The sequence below is a fragment of the Triturus cristatus genome, chromosome 4_1 (assembly GCF_964204655.1).
Source record: "Triturus cristatus chromosome 4_1, aTriCri1.1, whole genome shotgun sequence".
Taxonomy (NCBI): domain Eukaryota; kingdom Metazoa; phylum Chordata; class Amphibia; order Caudata; family Salamandridae; genus Triturus; species Triturus cristatus.
This window is the reverse complement of record NC_140585.1, coordinates 172,072,463-172,096,471: the sequence shown is the minus strand read 5'-3', so window position 1 is coordinate 172,096,471 and position 24,009 is coordinate 172,072,463. Positions and strand designations below refer to the sequence as shown.

The 24,009-nt window shown below is 49.1% G+C and overlaps 1 protein-coding gene across 2 annotated transcripts in view; it reads left to right on the top strand.

Annotated features, from left to right (window-relative positions):
- The window catches only part of LOC146853827 (membrane-spanning 4-domains subfamily A member 4A-like), a 205,619-nt gene that overhangs the window by 50,675 nt on the left and 130,935 nt on the right, over window positions 1–24,009 (top strand). For both annotated transcript variants that reach the window (XM_085650403.1, XM_085650402.1), the window contains exons 3-4: window positions 10,304–10,423; window positions 13,721–13,777. In XM_085650403.1, coding sequence (XP_085506529.1) covers window positions 10,304–10,423; window positions 13,721–13,777 — 177 coding nt within the window. The remainder of the gene's footprint in view (window positions 1–10,303; window positions 10,424–13,720; window positions 13,778–24,009) is intronic.

The window sequence follows — 24,009 nt, the reverse complement described above, 5'->3', positions numbered from 1 at the left end:
TGCCAATCAGCAGGTATATGCAGGTCAGCAAGGGAAACCATGTCCTCCTCAGTAGGCTCCAAGATGGCCACTGCAGGTGCCCCGCCCATCTTACTGATGGTATATTCTGGGCTGGTTTCCCACATCCTCTGCCTTTCCCCTTTCTATCAGCTGGCTGGGCCATAGTTCCAGGCCCCGGCCCCGTCTGAATCCCTTCACGGGCAGCCATGGACCTTTTTGTTGCACAGATCCAATCAGGTAACCCCAACAACTCTACATGAGCCTTGAGCACCACTTCTTTCCAAAGAATGTGCTCATGGTCATTACCCAACAAACAGCCCACAGGCATTGCATGGCAGAAGACCTGAAAACCCTCCCCACTCAAATTGAACTAGGCCCACTGGATAGTGACCATTCCTGTTGTCAGCCACCACAACTTGGTGGAATGTATTTGGAATCACTTGCTCTGGGGGCACCAGCTGACTCCTTACCAAAGCCATGCTGGCACCTGTGCTCATCAGTGCCTCAACCTTGTGCCCATTGATGGTGACCCATTGCCTATACTTAGTAGTATTTGATGGCACATGGATTTTAGGAACTGTTGGAAGGCGGACCCCGAGGAGTCGGCGAGACCACCAAGGGGGGCCCTCCCACTGTATGAAGTAGCCGAGCGCTGCCGAGAAGTCTCCTGGGAGATCCTTCTCCTATCACGTACTAGCACAGTAACACCACCACACAGGACTCAAGGAGGTTGTCTCAAGACAAGAAATGCTATATCATCAATAAGAAGGTTACGAGATCAATATTTACACGAAGGGATCGAGGGATCCACCAAAAGTCTCAATGTCTCTTTGGAAGGGTAGGGGTAGCGGGACAGTCTTTGGCAGGGATGCGGTACGAGGGTACCTGGGGCCCCGTTCTTCTCCTCAAGCTGGAGGACCTCCGACCTCGGAGGGGTCGAGCCGCGACGGCGTCAGCAGTTCTCTGGCGTACAGTTCAGGGAGAGCCGCGATTCAATCAGCAGGGCTCTCAAGGTGGTTTCTGCTCAGCTCGAGCCGCGACGTCGTCAGCAGGGCTCCGAGGAAGGTTTCAGCGAGGGTGGGCCGCGACAGCGTCAGCAGGGCTCCGATGTTCCGGGTGGCTTCAAAGTGTTCACAAGAAGGAGCCGCGACGCAGTCCGCAGGGCTCATGATGGTTCCGACAAAAGTTCTTCTCAGTAGGGTCAGCCGCGATTCAATCAGCAGGGCTCTCGACTCCGGGATACAACTGCCGATCTGTGGCGGGGTCACCCCAGATATAGGACTGGAGCCCTTTGATGTCCGGACCCAGGCGCCCGAGGGGGGCGGAGAGGCCGGGTGGAGGTGGCCAGACGCCCAGCAGGAGAGGCGCCAGGCCCAAGAGATTTGCAGGCCGATCACACCTAGGGATGGGAGGACAGTTGGGGGTCCCATCGATACTGTCCTCCGCCGGGGGCGATGAATAGTCCCTGCGGCACCCCCTGGCCAGTTCGTGGTGCCTGGATGTCGGGGCTTCGCTGGGGTCGAGGCCGGGTTGAGCGGGGACGCGCTGGCTGGTGCTTAGTGTGACTTGGATGCCAACAAGATGGCGGAGCCACGAGGAGGATGCGACCGCGTGCAGCTCCGGGTGAAGGGCCTTGGTGCAGTTCAGACTGGTGGCCCGTGAAGGCCGGGGCGGGGAACGGGCACAATCCATAGGGTTAGGGACCACGCCACGAGGCCGGGTCCAACAGGCGTCCCCCCCAGCCGAAGGCATGGAGAGTCACCCATCTCCTTGGGGATTCTCCTCGTCAAGGCGGAAGAAGCGAGACAGGCCGTCGGCGTTGGCGTGGTCATTGCCGGGCCGGTGTTTGACGTCAAAGTCCATCCCTTGTAGCGAGATGGACCACCGCAGCAGCTTGGGGTTCTCGCCCCGCATTTGCATTAACCACCGCAAGGGCCGGTGGTCGGTCTGGACCCGGAAGCGGGTGCCAAAGAGGTAGGGCCGGAGCTTCTTGAGGGCCCACACCACAGCGAAGGCCTCACGCTCAATAGTGCTCCAGCGTTGCTCTCGGGGCAGTAGTCGTCGGCTGATGAAGGCCACTGGTCGGTCGAGCCCCTTTTCATCGGCTTGGGACAGGACAGCCCCGATCCCATACCCGGAGGCGTCCGTCTGTACCACGAACTCTGTCTGGTAGTCCGGGGCTTGCAGCACCGGAGCAGTGCACATGGCTGACTTTAAGGTGTCAAAGGCTGTTTGGCAGCGGGGTGTCCAGTGCACCTTCTTGGGCTGCTTTTTGGACGTTAACTCTGTGAGGGGGCCAACAATGCTCCCATAGTCCCGGATAAACCGCCGGTAGTATCCGGTGAGGCCCAGGAATGCCCGGACAGCGGTCTGGGTAGTGGGGGGTTCCCAGGACTGGATGGCATCTATCTTTGCTTGGAGGGGGGCCACCTGCCCGCTCCCCACTTGATGGCCCAGGTAGGTCACGGATCCGTGGCCGACTTGGCATTTGCTGGCCTTGATTGTGAGCCCGGCCCGCTGGAGGGCGGCCAGGACGGCTTTCAGGTGAAGGAGGTGCTCTGCCCAGTGGTTGCTGTATATGGCAATGTCATCTAGGTAGGCCGCGCTGAAGGCCTCAAGCCCGGCCAAAACCTTGTTCACCAGTCTCTGGAAGGTGGCCGGGGCGTTCTTCACTCCAAAGGGCATCACCCGAAAGTGGTAATGGCCATCCGGGGTCGAAAAGGCGGATCTTTCTTGGGCGCCGGGGGTGAGCTGGATTTGCCAGTACCCGGCGGTGAGGTCCAGCGTGCTCAAGTAGCGAGCGGCCCCCAGGCGGTCGATGAGTTCGTCGGCCCGGGGTATCGGGTGGGCGTCGGTCTTGGTTACAGCATTCAGGGCTCGGTAGTCCACGCAGAATCGCAACTCTGGGGGGTGGCCGGGAGCTGCGGCCTTGGGCACCAGGACGACAGGGCTGGCCCACGGGCTGTCGGAGGGTTCGATGACCCCCAGGGTCAGCATCTTCGTTACTTCGGCCTGGATGCAGGCCCGCACTCGGTCAGGCACCCGGTAGGCTCAGTGTCGCATGGGGGGGCTCTCCCCGGTGTCGATGTCGTGGACGCACCAGTGGGTCACCCCCGGGGTGAGGGAGAAGAGGGCTGCGTAGTCCCGCAGCAGTCGCTGGCAGTCATTGCGCTGTTCTGGAGTCAGGGAAGAGGCGAGTTGGACCCCTTTGATCGATCCATCCTGAATGCTGGACTGCAAGAGGTCGGGCAGGGGTTCGGAGTCGGGCTCGCCCCCCTCGTCGGTCGCCAGCAGCAGGCTCAGTTCGGTCCGGGCAAAGTGGGGTTTTAGCCGGTTCGCATGTAAGACCCGGAGGGGGTTCCGGGGGGACTCTAGGTCGACCAGGTAGGTGACGGGACTTTTCTTCTCCACTACCTTGAAGGGCCCGGTCCACTTGTCCTGGAGGGCGCCGGGTTCGACCGGGGCCATGACCCATACTTTCTGTCCGGGCTCGAATTCTACGGTAGAGGAGTTCCGATCGTACCACCGCTTCATGTCCTTCTGGCTGGCCTCGAGGTTGGCTTCGGCCATGGCTCGGAACTTGCGGGTCTGGTTCCGGAGAGTCAGGAGGTATCGGTAGACGTCAGGAGGGGCGCCTTGGGGCTTCATTTCCCAACCCTCCTTGACCAGGCTGAGCGGTCCGCGGACCGGGTGTCCATACAATAGCTCGAACGGGCTGAACCCCAGGGACTTCTGCGGGACCTCCCGATAGGCAAACAGGAGGCACGGCAGCAGAACATCCCATCTCCGCCTGAGGGGCTCTTCCAGGCCCTGGATCATCCCTTTTAATGTTCGGTTGAACCGCTCAACCAGTCCGTTCCCCTGAGGGTGATAGGGGGTCGTGAACTTGTATGTGACCCCGCACTGCTGCCACAGGGACCGCATGTACCTGGAGATAAAGTTCGTGCCGCGGTCGCTCACCACTTCGCGGGGAAATCCCACTCGGGAGAAGATCCCCATCAAGGCCCGGCCTACCACAGGGGCCGTTATAGTTCTGAGCGGGACCGCCTCCGGGTACCTGGTGGCGTGGTCCACGAGGACCAGGATGAAGCGGTGGCCCAGGGCGGTTTGGGGATCCAGGGGCCCCACAATATCGATTCCGACCCGTTCGAACGGGGTGCTGACGGCTGGAAAGGGCTGGAGGGGGGCCTTGACCCGACCCCCGTCTTCCCGCTGGCTTGGCAGGTCGGGCAGGACCGGCAGTGGTTGTCCACGTCTTTCCGCATCCGGGGCCAGTAGAAGTGGGTCACCAGACGACTGTACGTTTTGTCTTGCCCCAAGTGTCCGGCGAGGGGCACATCATGTGCCAGGTTGAGAAGGAACTCCCGGAAGCGGAGGGGGACCACCAACACGCGGCTGGCCCCGAGTTCTGCCACTTTCTGTTCGCTGTACAACAGGCCCTCGGCCCAGTAGACCCAGTGGGTGCCGGTCTGGTCACCGTTGGCTTGCGCTGTCGCCTGTTGTCGGACCCCTTCGAGAGAGGGACAGGACTGCTGTTCTTGCTGGAACTGCTCTCGGGTGGGGCCCCCTTCATGTCGCCATTGTGTCAGTTCTGGTAGGGCGCTCGGGGACGCCATCTCTTCGGGGGAGGATTCGCTGGGTCCAGGGTCGGTGTCCGCCTCCTCCTCGCTGCTGGTGGGAGGGGGTGTGAGCCCCTCGGCTGGGGCGGCCCCGGAGGTCGAGGATGTGCTGGAGGCCCGGGCGGTCATGGACCGGGTGATGGCGCAGGCCCAGTCAGCCAGTCCCAACATCCGGAGGTGCTCCCGTCGCTCCACTTGAGCCCAGGGGGAACTTTCCAAGTCGTTCCCCAGGAGACAGTCGACAGGGGTGTCGTCGCGCACCGTCACTTTCAGCAGGCCCGTCACCCCTCCCCACTCGAAGGGGACCAGGGCCATCTGGCACAGGCTTTCACTGTTGACGGCCGTCCGTACGGGGCACAGGACATTCGGTAGAATCTGTTCAGGGGTCACCAGGTGGCAGCGGACAGCGGTGATACTGGCGCCTGTGTCACGAAGGGCTTCGGCCCGTTGTCCATTGACCGTGACCTGCTGCCGGTACTTCTGGGTGTTGCTTGGGATGGGGGTGCAGGGTACCATTTCTCGGCTACCCAGGCAGACCAGGGACATGGCTGCAGGCTCCCACTCAGTGTTTCCTCGGTCGAGGGCCTCCTCTTCCTCTTCTCCTTCTCCCAGGGCGGCGGCCACCAGCTGTCGGGGCGGGGGCCCGCCGGCCCCGTTTCTTCGGTTCAGGGGGCAGACCGGATCGCTGGCATAGTGTCCGGTCTGTTGGCAGCCATAGCAGGTCACTGGTGGCCGTGGTCCGGGTCTGGCCGGGGGCGCCCCCCTTCGGGCTAGGCTCGGGGAGAGTTGTTGCTGCGGTGGCCCTCGAGGGGGGCTCCTGGGGGCCCCGGCGGGAGGGTCTCGGTTCCTGTTCGGCCCTCCCCCTCCCCCGCGCTGGCGGGGGGGTCCGGTGGGGTTCCTCTGGTACTCCCCCATTGAGTTCCGGGGGACCCGGGAATTGACCCATCGATCGGCCTCGACGGCGAGTTTTCGTGGGTCGGTCATTTTGCTGTCGAGGAGGTGCTGTCTCAGTTCCACAAAGCAATTGTTGGAGAGGTGCTCCCACACGATGAGGTCGACCAACTGCCCGTAGGTAGTGACTTTGCTCCCTTTGATCCACCCTTCTAGGGCCCGACTGAAAAAGTCCACATATTCCACCCAGGTGGTGCCCGGGATTTTCTTGCAGTCTCTGAACCGCTGGCGGTACATTTCCGCGGTGAGCCCGTAGCGGGTGAGCAGGGCCTCCTTCATGTGATCGTAGGAGGTCATCACCTCCTCCGGCAGCTGGAGCAGCGTGTCTCGACCCTCACTCAGGAACCGCCCCCACAGGCCCGCACCCCAGTCTTTCCGGGGCACCCGATGAGAGGTCATGGCCACCTCGTAGGCCTTGAACCATTGCTGGATGTCGTCATTCTTGTAATACTCCTTGACGACCTCTTTCGGGATATGTACCTTGGTCTCGGAAGGCGGTAGAGTGTCTCTAGTACTGGGGGTGTTGGTCCCTCCGTTCTTGGCCTTGATCTCGAGCTCCTTGAGACTGCGCTCGTGCTCAAGAGTCAGTTTCTTCTCCTCCAACTCCCGGTGTCGTCTCTTCTCCTCGATCTCCTCTTGAAGCCGTAGCTGTTCTAGGGCCAGTTTCTTTTCTGCCAACTGGAGTTCGCCGTCCAGCCGCAGTCGTGCGAGCTCTAGCTCGTGGCTCCGGATCTTCTCCCGCTCTCGTATTTCGTCTTCGGAGAGGCCGGTTTCTAGGCTCTTCCTTCCTCCGGTTGCCGGAGTCAGTGCGGTTGCTGTCGTCTCAGTCAGGGGCAGGGGACCTTCTTCCTGGGAGGGGCCTGCCCCGGCCTCCCACCATGCCCTTAGAGCCTTCTGCATCTCCTCTTTGGTACCTAGGCCGGTGGTTGCAATGCCTTTGTCCTTGCAGAACTGCTTTAACTCTTTGTGCGTATATTCCTCCAGCCGTTCGGGCTGGAACTCCATTGTCGCGTTGTTTTCCTGGCTGCTCATGATGCTGTTCGTTTGGATGGGTAGCTAGTGGGTACTGGCTGGTACGTATTGCGTTCGGCTCGGATCCCGTCGCTGGCCACCAAATGTTGGAAGGCGGACCCCGAGGAGTCGGCGAGACCACCAAGGGGGGCCCTCCCACTGTATGAAGTAGCCGAGCGCTGCCGAGAAGTCTCCTGGGAGATCCTTCTCCTATCACGTACTAGCACAGTAACACCACCACACAGGACTCAAGGAGGTTGTCTCAAGACAAGAAATGCTTTATCATCAATAAGAAGGTTACGAGATCAATATTTACACGAAGGGATCGAGGGATCCACCAAAAGTCTCAATGTCTCTTTGGAAGGGTAGGGGTAGCGGGACAGTCTTTGGCAGGGATGCGGTACGAGGGTACCTGGGGCCCCGTTCTTCTCCTCAAGCTGGAGGACCTCCGACCTCGGAGGGGTCGAGCCGCGACGGCGTCAGCAGGGCTCTGGCGTACAGTTCAGGGAGAGCCGCGATTCAATCAGCAGGGCTCTCAAGGTGGTTTCTGCTCAGCTCGAGCCGCGACGTCGTCAGCAGGGCTCCGAGGAAGGTTTCAGCGAGGGTGGGCCGCGACAGCGTCAGCAGGGCTCCGATGTTCCGGGTGGCTTCAAAGTGTTCACAAGAAGGAGCCTCGACGCAGTCCGCAGGGCTCGTGATGGTTCCGACAAAAGTTCTTCTCAGTAGGGTCAGCCGCGATTCAATCAGCAGGGCTCTCGACTCCGGGATACAACTGCCGATCTGTGGCGGGGTCACCCCAGATATAGGACTGGAGCCCTTTGATGTCCGGACCCAGGCGCCCGAGGGGGGCGGAGAGGCCGGGTGGAGGTGGCCAGACGCCCAGCAGGAGAGGCGCCAGGCCCAAGAGATTTGCAGGCCGATCACACCTAGGGATGGGAGGACAGTTGGGGGTCCCATCGATACTGTCCTCCGCCGGGGGCGATGAATGGTCCCTGCGGCACCCCCTGGCCAGTTCGTGGTGCCTGGATGTCGGGGCTTCGCTGGGGTCGAGGCCGGGTTGAGCGGGGACGCGCTGGCTGGTGCATAGTGTGACGTGGATGCCAACAAGATGGCGGAGCCACGAGGAGGATGCGACCGCGTGCAGCTCCGGGTGAAGGGCCTTGGTGCAGTTCATACGGGTGGCCCGTGAAGGCCGGGGCGGGGAACGGGCACAATCCATAGGGTTAGGGACCACGCCACTAGGCCGGGTCCAACAGGAACCATCTCACTGTCACCCAGGGACACTAGCATAAGCTCTCTTAACTTCCCCCCATTGACTAAGTCAAAATCCTCCCCAGCAGTGTGCTAGTCAGACCCGGGTTCTACCTCCAGTGGGAGGGTGCTCTCTTTTTGAACAGTTGGGGTCCTTTTGTAGTGTCTATACTCACTGCACCCATAGCACTTGGGAGTTTTGGCTGCTGACTTCTGTGAGGGTAGTTTGGTTTCTGGTGGCTAGATTGGGAATGAGAACCAGACCCTTTACTCTTTGAATTCTTATGTGGGTCTTTAAGGGACTCCTTCTTTTTATCTCCCCCCTCTTTTCTCTGTCGGGAACCCTGACCAACCTTTGGGGAGTCCCCCCAGATACATTCTTGTAAGCTATGGTGCTAACCCAGAAGTCCATCTCCTCAGGAAGCTTCATGGAGTCAGTCAGCTTGCTATCCACCAGGTGTTGGTGCAGCTCTGGAAAGCAATTATCAAGCATGTGGTCCATCAAAAATAAGATGTACAACTCTTTACAATCATTCACTTTGCTGCCCCTCACCCAGCCCTTCAGAGCCATACCAGCATAATCCAGAAAATCCACCCATGTTTGTGTGGAGAGTTTGTGACTGGCCTTGAACCATTGCCTGTATTTTCCAGGTGTTAACCCAAACCTGCTGACTAAAATGGTTTCCATGGCAGTGTAGTTGGTCTGGTCCCCCACCTCAAATGTAAGAAGTGTGTCCCTCCCCACTGTGTGAATTTACCACCATAAGCAACCCTCCCCCAGAACTCCTCTGGGACGCTCTGCTGTTCCAAAGCCACTTCATAGGCTGCAAACCACTTATCTATGTCATCTCCACGTTGTAACTGGGCACCATATCTATTGGTATATGAAATCTGGACTCCTGTGAAGACACAGTAGGTATTCTGCTGCTATTAGTGTTTTTGCTGTCCCCCACTTGTTGTTGGCGGAACAAGGTGGTAAATTTGAGGCCAACCAATAGGCGGTTGCACAATAGAGCAAAGGAGTTTCGAATGGATGTTAAACAAAGGATGAAATGATGTTTATGGCATTCAAGTTCAAATGCTTGCATTCAGTACCAAGCATTGATGCCAATAGAAGGTGAGCGTTGAAAGAATAGGGAAGGAAGGGCCTTTCATAAGAAAACATCTGAAGAAAGTATAACTCGGTACATAAAGTGATGACTCTATATTTTATTTGGTTTTGGTAATGTTACATAGACATCTTGCTAAAAGAAAGAGATGTAGTTGATGTGGGAAAATGCAAAGGCCGAAGTCCTTACAAATTATGGGAGCCACAAGGGTTCGCACATACCAATGCAAACATTGTAGAGGCATCAAACAGTTGTACTAGGCAAGTATTTGGTGTCCAAAAGAAGTGAAAGCAAAGTGCTTTATCTAAAATAGGTCACCAATACTTCTCTTCAGTAGTCACTCCAACAGTCTAAAGCATTTGAAACCTACTGAAACGTCTGGCACTAAAAAGGTGAATCTAATAGTACAAATTTCACAGCCAGTCTATTCCATCTCCAAAGACTATAATTAAAACTGATTAAGGCCCCAATTACGACTCGTTTAATACATTTGGATCTATGCAAAACTCCTGTTACTGCACATACTTAAATAATGAGTTTTGCAATTTAAACTGCATTTCCAAATAGGTATCAGTAGTTCAAATCTGCCTACATTTAGTGGGGGAAAATGTCAGGTACATCCCAGGGCATGTAGATTTTGGTGTAGCAAGCAAAAAAATTATCAGGATTTTCAATGTATGTTAAGATGACTGTGACAATGATGACAGGAAATAAAAATATCAAAATAAACAGAATATATAGAAAAGATAAAGGAAATCTTTAAAGTTGTAAACAGTGAAAATACTGAGGAGCCGCGCAAATCAAGAGATATGGGAAGGATGATAATGAGCAAAGTCTTGTAAAGTTTTGCCAGTAAGAGTCGATGAGAGTGTTTGTGAAGAGTTATATTAAAAGCAAAGGGGCATATTATCAAGAAATGGCGTTAAAATGATCGCTGCTTTAGCGGCAGAAAACTGCAGCTAAATCAGCGATAATGGGCTTGATAATATGCCGCAGAGAATTCCCATAGAAGCCCATGTTCTGGTGTCAACATGGGCTTCTATTGGAATTATCTGCGGCATATTATCAAGCCCATTATCACCGTTTTAGCTGCAGTTTTCTGCCGCTAAAGCGGCAATAATTTTAACGCCGTCCTTGATAATATGCCCCATAGTACTTTGTGTGTTGAAGCAATAAAGTATGTGATGTCACTATCATTGACAGTTCAGTTAGTTACTAATTGCAAATAGTTTTGAAGTTTAGATTCAGTAGTGCCTGGGTTGGTAAAAGATACTATAGATCATTATATGCTGAATTGAATCCTTGTTTCTAACTTTCCTTCTCCTGCTTTTAACTTACTGATTCAATTCATTTTCGCTGTAGGCAATTCAGATCATGAATGGCATCCTGCAGATATGTCTGGGAGTCTTTCTCCTTGTCACTCCCTTATCAAGGATTCCAATCATCATTCTTAGCGGAGTGACATTCTGGGGATCTATCTTTGTAAGTATGCATTTTTTAAAGGAAGACGCTCAAATCTGGGCACAATGAAACACGTTCTATAACTTATTTTGCAGCATTGTCTGTGGGAAATACCTTGTGTATTGGGTGAGGGGTGTGAGGCACGTGGATAGCGTGTACCCCGAACTCAGGATTGATAACATTGGCAAATTCACTAAACTCAACCAAGGGATAAATATGGGCACCTTTGAGACCAGACCAAATTCACTTAAATAAGGATTGGGTTGGTTGTTTTATAGCTCTGATTTCTCAGGACCTATGCCTTTCCTGAGGAACCAGAATGCAATTCACTAAGGAGGCAAGACCAGCTCAAAGGTATTATCGTCTCTCCATGTTGGGTGTGTTCTTACCCACAAGAGGTGATAGGAACATAAGTGAGGATGAACGTCATTCATGAATGGAGACATGCTAGTTAAAAATTCTTTGAGTGAATTTAATTTGGCAGAGTGGCCCAAATCTCATATGGAAGGACTTGCTTGATTTGGTTTGAATTTTGTGGAGTGCGACGTTTGACCTAGGGCATCTTGGCGTTGCCTGTACAAAAAAGGAGGACCCATTGTCCAAAATCTACAAAGAACAGGTGAACAGCCATGTTTTTAGTGGCGTTCTAAAAGCCAGGAAGTTAGAGATATTTTTCTTAAGTGTTCTGGCATTTGGTTCCAAAGGCAAGAGGTGACATTGGAAAATCTTCTACCGCCCCAAGAGGCGTTTTGTGAATGTGAGGAACCAACACTTTTTTGGCTGTGAATAAGCGCAGTGATCTGCTTGGAATGTACCAAGAAAATGTGTCTTTAAGAAAGTCAGGCCCTTGAAGATACAATCCTTTGTGGGCAATGCAGAGTGCCTTAAAGGCAACTCTTTTTTTAACAGGTAGCCAGTGGCGTTCTTCCCTGGTTTGGACACAGGTTCAAACTTTTTGATCTTTTTAAGATCCCTGACTGCTCCATTTTGCAGTCTTTGGAATCTTCCCAAAACACACTGCTGGGCTCCAGCATAAAGGGTGCTACGGTAATCTAGCTTCAATATCTCTAGAGAAGTGATCACTGTCTTCTGTAGATCAAATAGTAAGAAAGGAAGAATTTTCCTAGGAACTTTTAGAATATGGAAGCATAAGGAGGTCAAATGATTAGTTTGGTCCCTGATGGAAAGTTGGTGTCACAATTATTCTCAGATTCCTTGTATTAACCACTGGGACTGGAAGAGAGCCCAGGGCTTGAGGCCATCAAGAATTGTGCCAGAAAAAGGTATCCTGCCCCAAGAGGAGAACCTCTGTCTTTCCAGAGTTTAATTTGAGACAATGGGAGGTCATCCAATTGAAAATGGCACTCATGTATTCATTGAAGCGTAAGGCCACCTCTTCTATATTTTTATTTATGGGAACAATAATTTGAATGTCATCCACGTAAAACAGTGTGGAAAAGCCATATGACCTAATCAATCCCATAAGATGGGCCACATATAGATTAAATAAGGTGGGCATTATTGAAAAGCCTTCACCACAAGGCAGGGAGAATGACTTTGACCTAAAATCTCCAATATTGAGCATTTGTTCCCTTTCATCTAGAAAGGAGCAAAGTAGCTTAAAAGCCAAGCTTTGGACATATCTCCAACAAGTGTTGTTTCAGAATTTCATGGCTTACTGTGTCAAAGGCTGCAGATAGATTCAAAAGGACCATGGCAGCCTTATCTGCCCGGTCAATAATTGCCCTCACCTCTTCTGAAACTATGACTAGCGCTGTCATTGCACTGTGGGCATTCCTAACCCCGAAGGGGAAGTTATCCAGGATACCATTCTAATCCAGGAAAATTGAAAGTGAGTTGTTAAGATGTCTCTCTAGTACTTTCGCTAGAAAGGGAAGTCTTGATATTGGGCGGTATTTTTTTTCTCCTGCTTGGTTGTGAGTTAGCTCTTTTAAAAGTGGCAAAATTAAGGCCTTTTTTCATTCCAAAGGAAAACGTCTGGATTTTAGGATATTATTCAACGCCAGGGAAAGTGGAGGTGCAGCTATTTTATGCAGCACACTGATAGGGCATGGGTCCTAGGGGGCTCCAGACTTGGTTAGTTTTCTAAGTTCGATCATTCGTTTAGAAGAGATGGGCGTAAACTCACAAAAATTTGGTTGAATTTGTTCTGATCGAGTGATAGCTTGAGTTGAGAGATCCTTCTTGTTGTTGACGATAAGGTCATTAAAAACCTCCTCAACTTTATTTCTGAAAAAAGTCGCTAGGTTATCACAAAACTGTCGAGTGGGAGGTGTAGTAGGAGAAACTGAGAGAGTAGAGAGGTTAGATACCATTCGGAACAACTACCTGGATGAGTTGGCTGCAGATCTGATTTTCTCTGCAAAAACTGTTTTTCTCAGAAATAATCAATTTTGTGACTTTCATGTGAGCTGCATGAAGCAGCACACATGACAGTGACAGAATGGCATTTTAGGATTGTTTATGTGCAGGAAGGGACACATTCGTACACATAAACAATCTTCCCCTGCACGCAGACATTGGTGCAAGGTGCTAAGTTGCTAAACTTAGTACCATCGCATGGGGAAATGCAAGGCTGCACCACGTTCTTGTAAATATGGTGCAGCCCTGCGCTTCAGAAGTGGCTCAGAGAGGTGTTAAGCCAGGAAGCCTAACGCCTCTCTCCGTCACTCCTTGTACATGTCCCCCAATGTTCATAAATACTGGAACTATGAAACAAAATGATGTCCGCTAATGTAAGACTTTATATACTAGTGAAATAATCACTGCTACGGATATCAGCTTTAAAGGTATTCTATTACAGTCAAGAAGTTAAGTGCGATCCATTAAAAAAAAAAACAGTTTGCTGGTGGAACAATTATGAATTTATTATATTACTTTTTAACACAGAACATGACACAACATAATAAAACATAACAAGTATTTGTAAAGGACATGTTCACCCAGAATGGTGTCTTGGAGCTGAAATAACAGATGTTCATGTTAGGCATTATATAATGTGGGTGTGACAAAAGAAATACTTTTTCCTATTTTACTTTAATATTATAATAACTTATTATTATTGATCACATTGGATTCATGTAGAGCATACAAACGTTGTATATTTCTTGAAGACCTGATTAATCATTCTGAGAGGCTTTTATTTTCAGCTCCCATGCTGCAACTCCTCACCAGAGTGCAAATAAGTAAAAATTAGTTATAGAGAAGTTGGCATCAGTTCCTATATGCTTGGTTGCAAAGTAATCAATAAAACGTGATTGTTCATAATCAATTCAAATTATTGTCTCCTCTTCCTAGTATATCACCTCTGGAGCATTGTCTGTTGACGCAGAGAAAAAGGGCACCCGGAGCCTGGTGAGTTAAAATGCATCCTAGAACTTGACTTTAGCAAAGATGAGGGCTTCCTGGTTCCACGTAGAAGGTTTTTAAAATGTGAAGGGATTCTCTAGTCACATGCAAGTGTCTTAGGTATGGGTGTCCAGATGCAGGAAGGGGCTGGAAGCAGCACTGCAGTCAAAATACTGTATTCCCTCCTTTGTTCAGTAATGGATGAGTAAAATCTTGGAGATTGCCCGCTTTGAGCAGTTTGTGTGTGTGCACTACTGTGCACTGTTGCAAATGCACAGGCCAGACTTTTATTGGACACACAGAGTTCCGTTGTTGCATTTTGCAAGAGAACGCAACCGCGATCCCTATGCAACACTTCAATATGCTCATTTCAAAAAATCTACTTTACCACAGGAGACATTTTGGGCCTTATTTAGAATTAAGCAGGCAGGATACTCCATCAAAACTGATGGATATCCCCTCTGCCTTATTAAAAGCGCCATAGGATACACTGCACGTGTAATAGTATACACTGCACTTGTAATAGTATACACTGTACTTGTAATAGGATACACAGTACTTGTAAAAGGATACACTGCACGTGTAATAGGATACACTGTACCTGTAATTGGATACACTGCACTTGTAATAGGATGCACTGCACTTTTAATAGAATACACTGCACTTGTGATATGATGCAATGCACTTGTAATAGGATACACTATACTTGTAATAGGATGCAGTGAACTTGTAATAGGATACACTGCACTTGTGATAGTATGCACTGCACTTGTAACATGAGGGAACAGGGGGGCCCTGCACATCCCAGGGTCTATCTGTTAATTTGCCTTTGAAAAACAATTCAATATAGTACTCTTGACTTCTGACTAAATTCCAAGAGTTAGCCAGGAGTAAGTCAGAAGTAGCTTGGAGCACTACAAAGGTAAGCCACATCTACTCATTACAACATCTTTGGGAATAGAGTCCATTTTTCCCACTTCAGAGAAACTGTATGCCTTGATAGACCAGCACTTTCTCCCATCTGTGGAACACTACACAAATCCTTGTTCAAACATAGCTTCTCTGTGAGACAAAGCACTCCAATAAATCACAAATGCGCTCTTAAAGATATATGAACTACAACTCACCACATTCCAGCTGTGTCTCCCAGCCAAAGAAATACTGTTTATTTTCACATTCTCGTTTCCCTCACAAACAAGTTCAGCACAACCCTCTACAGAATGAATTAGGACACAACTCACTGTCAATCTTAACTACCTATCAGCAAGACTCTGTCCCATTCACCTATTCTTATGCTCTGAACCTAACAGTATTTTGGTGTATAATTAAGGTCTGAGTGAAGGTACGCCTGGTGTTCAGCGGGAGCCATGTGAAGACTTTACATAACATGCGAAAGCAAACAGAGGCAACTGCACTGACTTGAGACTTCATGGTCTTTTGCTGGCCAGGATTATGCAGAGGTTTCTGGTGTGGTCAGTCGGTTTGAGTGATGGTCCTAGTTCTGAGGGCCACCAGGAGTCGTTTCAGGGGGTGGTGTTGCCAAAGATCACCACCTTCGGTCTGTCCGTGTTAAGCTTCAGGCAGTTGTCCTTCATCCAGTGGGCAACGCTTGTCATGCACCTGTGGAAACGGGTTCTTGTGTTAGATGGATCTTCTGAGAGTGAGAGGATGAGCTGGGTGTCTTCTGCGTAGTATATGATGTTTAGTCCCTGGCATCTGACGATGTTGGCAAAGGGTGTCGTGTAGGTGTTGAAAAGGGTGGGGCTGAGGGAGGATCCCTAAGGGACACCACAGATGATATCTTTGGGTTCGGAGGTGAATGGAGGTAGATGGACCTTCTGCGTTCTGGTGAGGAAGGAGGCGATCCACTTGGGGGCTTTCCCTTGGATACCGATGTGACGCAGCCTTCTGATCCAGAATTTGATGAGATACGGCGTCAAAGACTACTGAGAGGCCAAGGAAGATCAGAGTCACTGTTTTTCCCTGGTTGAGGAAGGCTCTGATGTTGGTGGCTGCGATCAAGGCAGTCTCTGTGCTGTGGTTAGCACTGAACCCAGATTGGGTGATGTCTAAGAGAAGCTTATGTTCCAGATATTTTGTAAGGTGTCAGTTGATGGCTTTTTCCAGGACTTTGGTGGGGAAAGGGAGATCAGGTGGTAGTTTTTTATTTGTTCTGGTCGGTGGATGGTTTCTTGAGAAAGGGTTTGATTTCTGCATGTTTCTACTCTTCGGGAAAGGTGGCCATGGCAAGTGAGGAGTTAAAGAGGGTTTTGGGCTCGCTGCTGATCATGCGGCTTCCAAGTTTGAAAATATGGTGCTAGCAGGAGTCCATGGGGGCTCCTGAGTGAACAGAGTTCATGATGGTAGTGGTGTCCTGGGGGCCGAGCTGGTCTCATGAGGAAAGTCAGTGGGCCATGTTGATTTTGGTGAGTGTGTGAAGGAAATCTAAGGACTTGGGTTAGCGTTTGAAGTTCTTTTAGATGGTGCTGATTCTTGTTGTGGAAAAAGTTGGCGAGTCTGTCACATAGTTCTTGGGAGAGAGTAATGCTGTTTTCTGTAGCTGTGGGGTTGACATACTCTCTGATGATATTGAAGAGCTCTTTGCTGGGGTTGGATCTGGACTTGATGTGGTCGGCTAAGGCTTTTCCTCTTTGTCTCTCTCAATAGCCGGCAGTGTAGGTTGAGGGAGGTCTTGAAGGTGTTCTTGTCTGAGGTGTCCTTGCTTATGCGTCATCTTCTTTCTAGTTGCTTGCAGTGGATTTTTGCTTTTCTCAATACCTTGGTGTACCATCTTGCTGGCCTGTCAGCGCAGTCGGTTATCTAGGACAAGGGTCCATTTCTGGAATAAGAGCTACTTATGTTCAATAAAAAACATCCAGAGCTACTAATGTTAGTGATCTGATAGTGACCACCCCATCCAAGATTGTCAGCAGTGATCACATCAGTGCATTAGGCAGGGTTGCCAGCAGTAAAGCAAAATATCAGTATCAATTTAAAATGCATCTACATGGGCAATACATAAAAGCTGTACCTGCAATTCCTTTGGGAACAAGGTAATAATGAGTAATAAATCTCTCCAACTCAAATAATAGCTTTAAATTCATTTTGCAAATGTAACCATTTTTTTTCCAAACATCAGCATGTGAGCACTGAAAATATACATATTTTCGTCCGAAATACATGCTTTTTCAATTTGGTACTCAAATAATAATCCTGCCAAGCAAAGATTTCTATATTAGTAGGTTGGGCTGCACACAAGAGAGCTACAGGTAGTTCATGAGCTACTCGTTGGAGACGCCTGATCTAGGAGTTCAAGTTTTAGACAGGTTGGTCCAGGCTAGATGCAGTGTTAGGGCATGATCTATTGAGGACATCAGCCCATTGACTCTCTGATACTTTGTTGCAACTGCAGTAGGGGCGCAGGGTGACTCGGCAGTGGAGAAGCGAGTGTTGGAGACGCTGAAGTGAACAATGGAGTGGCCTGTCTAGGTGAGTTCAGTGATGTGGCTGTATTTGACCATGTTGCTGGAGGTGAAGATGGGGCCGCCTGCATTGTGGGTGTGGTTGTTGATGAGTTGGGAATGTCCAATCCTATTCATGCTGTGTTGGTGTTGTTGAGGTCATTGCGGTGAAAATTCAGCTCTCAAAAGAAGATGTAGTCTTTGGTGTCAATGGCGAGAGGGTTGATGAATTTGAGGATGACGGTGCAGAACCTGGGGTGCGGTCTATGTGGTCTGTAGGCAGGGGGCCTCTGATGGTGTTTTTTTTCCATTGGTTTGGAGTTTGAAGTTGAGGTGTTCCATGGGTATCTTCTGTCTTGGTGGTGCAGTGGATGTTTTTCTTTATGGATGATGGAGAGCCCTCTTCCGGGTTTGTTGGTGCGGTCTCGGTGTGAGATCTTGTATCCATCGGGTGTAGTCGTGGCAAAGTCAGGAGCGGATGTGGGTGTGAGTCAGGTCTCAGTGAAGAAGGTGACTTCGGTGGTGAGGGTGGGGATGAGGTCCCAGATATCAGTGGCATGTTTGCAAAGTGAGCATGTGTTGAGGAGGAGGCAGGCAATTTGTAGTTCATATTTCTCAAAGATTGCTCCACTTTCTTTTAAGAATCCGATAACATTTGCTGAATGTTTACACTAGTTTGATCAAACACAACACTTGTTCACCCAGGAAATCATAATCCTTTTCTCCACATATGGCAGCTCGTGAGTCTTCCTCATTGATCCTCTTAAATGGTACACAAAAGTTGTAAACACCCTGGTACCTTTTTCTTGAGTCACCTGCATTGGAGCACCCCAAAAAAGAGCATCAATCTTCTGATACTGAGGCTGCTTCACCATTACCCAATCACTTGAACTGATGTCTCAGTCTTTTGCATGATGACGTGCATTAGTATATTCTTTCGATTTCTGTTAGCTTATCACAGTCCAGACATTGAGGTGATCTCGTCTGAACTATTCTTGCGAAGCTTGGCCTTGATGTGAATTTTCCAGTAGTCCAGTGTGTTTTTGTATGATAATCACAGAATGTCTGGCAGATTGCATGATGGAGTTATTTGGGATACTTTTGCTGTGTGGCTAGCTCTTTGGATCTTGGCCATGAGTCTCTGCAGTGCCATTTACCTGAGGCCACAACAGAATAGTTTTCTGGTGATTCATTGCAGGTAACACAAAATGCGGGAATTACGACCCATTAAAAGGAGGTTCATTATCTTTCTTAAATGTTGGTGGTATTCCCCATTGAGCAAACATGAGAACTGGCAGCACTGATGCATGTAAAGCAGGGGCCACCTGACAGACAAGACTGAAACGTAACTGTTCATCAAAGTCTAACGTAAGTATTAAACTGACTCTACTGGATCATAATAATCTACAACCACTAAAGACTATACTTTGTGATAGTTTTGCAGGAGAGATTTGCTTTCAATGAGCCTGCCCTAAGTGACAAGACTGTCCGAGGTGCCCAACCAATGCATTTAAACCAGAAAACGACATCTCTTCTTTCAGTAACTGCTTTGTTGAAACAATTCCCAGGTGACATTCATTCGCAATATTTGCTATTTGTCTTTGTAATGCTTCTGGCATTACAGTCCTCTTTCCTCTTGGTAATATTCCTTTCATTCTCACTGCCAATTTCAATCTCAACTCCTTCTCAACTTCTTCTATCTGGAGATCATTCCTTTATGATAAAATGTACGAATTCTTCTGCCTAGGAAACGTTTTGTTTATTCAAAGCTAGTGGATGTTGTGTAATGCAATCTGCTGGGCTATAATCTTTGCATGGCTTGCGTACTATTCTGAAGACATAATCTACGAATCTTATTCCCCACCTTTCTATTCTGGGTGTCTTTTTCGTTTTCCAATTACCATATATTGCAATAAGTGCATGATGATGTTCCTGAGACCAGCCACAGCTAAACTCTCCTTCTCGGCTTTAGAATACATATTTTCTATAGCTGTTGAACTTCGACATGCATATGACATCACTGTCAGCCTGAATCTTTTCCTGCCGTATGCTGTGCTAATACCACCCTAGACTAACTGGGCTTGTGGCTACAGTCAATTCATTTCACAGCTGAGGATCAAAATCCACCATATTAATTTCAGATGACACTTCTTTTTCAGATTTTATTTAATGTTTTATTTCAATTCTTTGTCCCTTCTAAATATATTGTAGTGTTGTGTCACTATGTGCAGTAGGACCCATTTAGTCCTGTGCAGGCTCCTGACAAAGTTACATAATCAGTTGGGAGGTATTTGGGGGGGCCAATAGAGTCTATGATGCAGTGCATTTAGCAAACTGATGCATGCTGAAGAATAAAGACGTATTCCAGAGCTCCGTGTGTGGCTTAGTCATTTGCATGCTACAGAACTGGGGTGGATCCTAAAACTGGTGGTGAATAGGGGATTCGTACCCCGAAGAAACAAGACTGCTCTCCCTGAGAGTTTGCCGAGGTCCAGCAAACAGCTTGCATGTGCCAGGGGCCAGGTGCGTCCCAAGAAGCAAGCTACAGTTGGGGTATGTGGAGTCTAAGTGCCATTCTAGGTGGTACAAGGCCTTTGACAAAGGTGAAGGCCTTACAGAGAAGCACAGACAGAAAGCCCACCAGAAGCCTACTGGTAAGGCTCAAACAAGAGATACTGTGGCACTGGGTTACACAGAACCATTGTCCATACAGAGCAGAAACGAAATGGCAACAACAATCAGGTACGATAGCAAAAGCTGAAAGCAGAAACAAACAACTACAAGAGACGAATCCATAACTTACCGTAAAAAAAGATGGGGCCTTACGACCTCCGAGCGATCATGACGACCCAAGTAGAAGCCCATGGCCAGTGCTTGCAGGAGGTACCAGCCCAGAAGAACAGCTGCCGTCACCTGAACAGCATATACTCTCAACGTCAATAAGTCCCAACACAAGCTATGGCGCAGCCGTGTTCGTGAAACCACTACCACCATTCAACGCCGCTAAAAAGCAGAATATTGGCCCCAGGTGGACTGCATGGATTGAAATGTTTGACAAATTCATAAATGCTCTAGAAGAAGTAGATGACAAAAAGATCATCAAATACTTACAGAACCTTGCAGGTGATGGAGTGAAAGAAGTGATAAAGAAAATATCACAAGCTGATAAAGTATTTTACCATTAAATCAAAGGAAAGTTGGAAGCCAAGTTCAAGTCAATGCCAAATGTCGACTCTGTAAGGTACTTTTTCAACCAGGCAAGACAGCAAGTTGGTGAAATGATGGATGAGTATGTTGAAAGACTTGATACCCTCATCAAACACAGCAAGTTCAGTGAATTCATTGACAAAGTAGCCATGTGCCTCCGAATCATCAATGGGTGCCTCTCCGAATTGTTCAAATGACGCATGATGAGAGAGTCACTCAGTCTAGAAAAGGTGCTCATAGCTGCGAGACCTAAGTAACGTTCAAATTGACAGGCTGCTGGTATGGAACGAATCGGCATTATTCATGAAAGGTAAGCAGAAACACAAAGTGGAGCCCCATAAAACGATGTCTCCAAAGAAAAGGAAATTTAATTTTCGACATGGATTCTCCTTTCCGCATGAAGGTAAATGTACCGCCATTGGAAAGATATGCAAAGGCTGTGGAAAGTATATTTTCTTAAAAATAACCTGCAAAGTGAAAGAGAAACTAAATGCGGCACGACAAGAAGAGAAATGGGTGCCAGAGAGTTCCAGAAGCAGTCTGGCCACACCCACAAGGCCAAACGTCAACATCAAATGAAATAAGGCAAGTACAGACTAAACAATGTGAACGTCATCAAATTCCTCTTCCAAAACCTCATCAGTATCATCATCAAGCGACTGTGAAGAAGATGAATGTGCAATGGTGATTTCGACTGCCAATAGGATTGACAGCTTGCAAAGAAGAAACTAAGTCAAATACAGCTCGACACGTGAAGTGACCAAACTCATTTGGCCGTTACCCTAGTATCACGCTAAAATCAAATTGCTACCCTACAAATTTCATTATAGACAGTGGTGTATCGTTCATTAACATGCAAGCAGAAAAATACAACAACTGTCTCCAGTGCCAGGTCTAATTCCATCGAAACCAAATGTATACACATGGCCTTCTTCTATGCCATTTCAAAGTCAAGGGTCATTTGTAGCGACCATGAGGCATAGGAAACTACAATACATCAAGGTTTCGGTTTAAATACTTTATTTATGTCAAGGACCATACAAGCAACACAGAAGAGAAAGCACATTGTGATAATGATCAAATAAATAAATACTAAGATTTTCAGATAAATGAGCAATAGTGAGTCAATTCCCGTCGTTGTTTCATGAACTAGGGAAACTTAGGACAATGAAGGTGCAACTTCAAATTAATGAGGACATCCGTCCTGTGGTTCAGTGACACCATCAAATTGCTTTTTACTTACAGGAGACCGTTGGGAAAGAACTAGAAGCATTATTAAAACATGACATCATCGAGCGCACTACTGGTCCGATGCCATGTGTTTTACCCATAGTGGTGGGGACAAAAAAGGACAGTGGAGTTGCAGTGCGGATCTGTGTTGATATGGGCAAAGCCAACAAAGCAATTGAGAGAGGAAAACATCCAGGTACACTCAGTGCAGACATGATAGCACAGCCGAATGCCACCAAAGTCTTCTCCTATCTTGATTTGAACAAAGGATACAAATCAACTTGAGCTGGAAGAGAACTGCAGGTACATCACTAATTTTTCAACTCATGTTGGTTTGTTACAAAAGACTCAGTTTTGGTGTGGCGTCGGCTGCAGAAATCATTCAGGATGTCAATCTCCAAGTAATTCAACTTGTCACACGTGCTTTTAACTACAGTGGTGATATATTAGTGTTTGGGGCCACACGAAAGGAACATGACAAAGCTCTAACACAAATATGCAGTTTGCCAATGCAGATCTCACGTTAAATGCAGAAAAATGTAAATTTTACAAAACCATACTCAAATTGTGTGGACATATCTTCTCTGAAGGGGGAATTACTACTGATCCTGAAAAGGTGCAAGCTAACCCTGGACGTAGTTCGCGTAGTCGCGCTACGCGAAGCTACGCAAAGATGTCATTGCACTACGCGAGCTACGCAAGCATGCGTAGTTGCTTGGCACTCCCGTTCGCGATGCGTTTTTCTTGTTCGGGAGCCCATTGTGCGTGTTCGGGGCGCTGTTTGTGTGCTCGGTGGATAGTATCTCATGAACTTACCCATGCAGTCACCTATGGGCACAGCCATCTTGTTTTTCAATTGTTCCGCCCGCTCGCGATGCCTTATTTCCTGTTCCGGGTCGCGTATAGCGTGTTCGCGATGCACATGTCATGTTAGGGAAAGCGTTTTACTTGTTCGCGACGATTATTGCGTATTCACGGGCAAATATCGTGCAAACTTACCCACGCAGTTGCGATGGGCGCGGCCATCTTGTTTTTCACTCTATGCTATGGTTCTGGGCCTACTTTTCTATCCTCACTCAATCTTTGCAATCCTTAGTTTTTTACACTGTTTTTCTGACTTTTTTAATTTATCATCTATCTCTCTCTGTCCATAAGTTTATATTTTGCATTTTATTTCTACTTTTACTGTGTATTTTTTTACTTTTCTACTGTTTTATAAGCTCCTACTTCTTCCCCTAACCTTATTTTTTCCTTCTAACTTTTCTTTTCCGCCTCCCACACACCCCAGAACCATGGCCAAGGGTAGCAGCACTACCGGATCCAAGGGCAAGGCGCCTGTGCCCAAGAGCCGCCTGCCTTGTGGCAGAATGCGCCCTGCAGGGGTGCAGGTCCGGCAGCTTTTTGATGAGGCGGAGGTGGCCGTTGACCTTGGCAGCAGGCGGCAGGCCAGGCTCCGAGTACCCTACCCAGGAGCGTCACCGTCGGTGGGCGAAGGTGCGCCGGGCAGTGTTTCACTGCTCAGGGGTCCAGCGCACCCATAACCAGCTGGCCCACCGGTGGTCAGACATCCTGGACCGGGAGCAGGACCTGTTGGACCTGCTAGGTGTCGAGGTCGTGGTGCTTGCTGAGTAGCCAATATATAGAATTATAAGTATTGTGTATACTTTTGTGATCAATAACAAGATTACTGCTGCTTACATTGCAGGTAAATTATGTTTCAAAATCTTCTGTGATTGTAGGACACAGGTGCTCGGCGCTACTCTTACTTGTTTGCAACTTTGCGCTAGCTTGGGCTGATTAATGTAAGAGTTTACTTTAGAGAACTGAAGTTAGGTAATGCTTTTGCTAGAGAGACTCTAGTCCTTCCATTGTCCTCCTGTGAAATAGTGGTGGATGGATGCCTGAAACTCCCACAAATATTAGAGGCCAAGGAAGTGGGAGGATAGATACTTACCACTCATGTTATGTACTGTGCTTGCTAGTGCTGCTGTGCCACTATGTGTTGAATTAATTTTGTGTTACTCTTTTGATAAGAGTATTGGTTACAATATTCTTTTTCTTTCTTGATATAGATCCTCCTTTCCAAGAAAGACCAACACGGAAGGAGTTGGCAGCCAGGGCCCGGCGCCGGAAACTGGAGGCCATCTGCGAAGAGTACCGGCGGCTGGTGGCTCAGGCGGAGGAGGAGGCGGCTGCAGCTGCAGCCTCCTCCAATGCCCCGGGCCCCAGCAAGGCCCCGCCTCCAGTGTTACGGCACCGAGGTCAGGCAGCCGCCCGCCGCCGCGCTTCTATAACATCTAGCACTGCTGCCCCCCACCCTGGATGCAACTGTAGGGCATT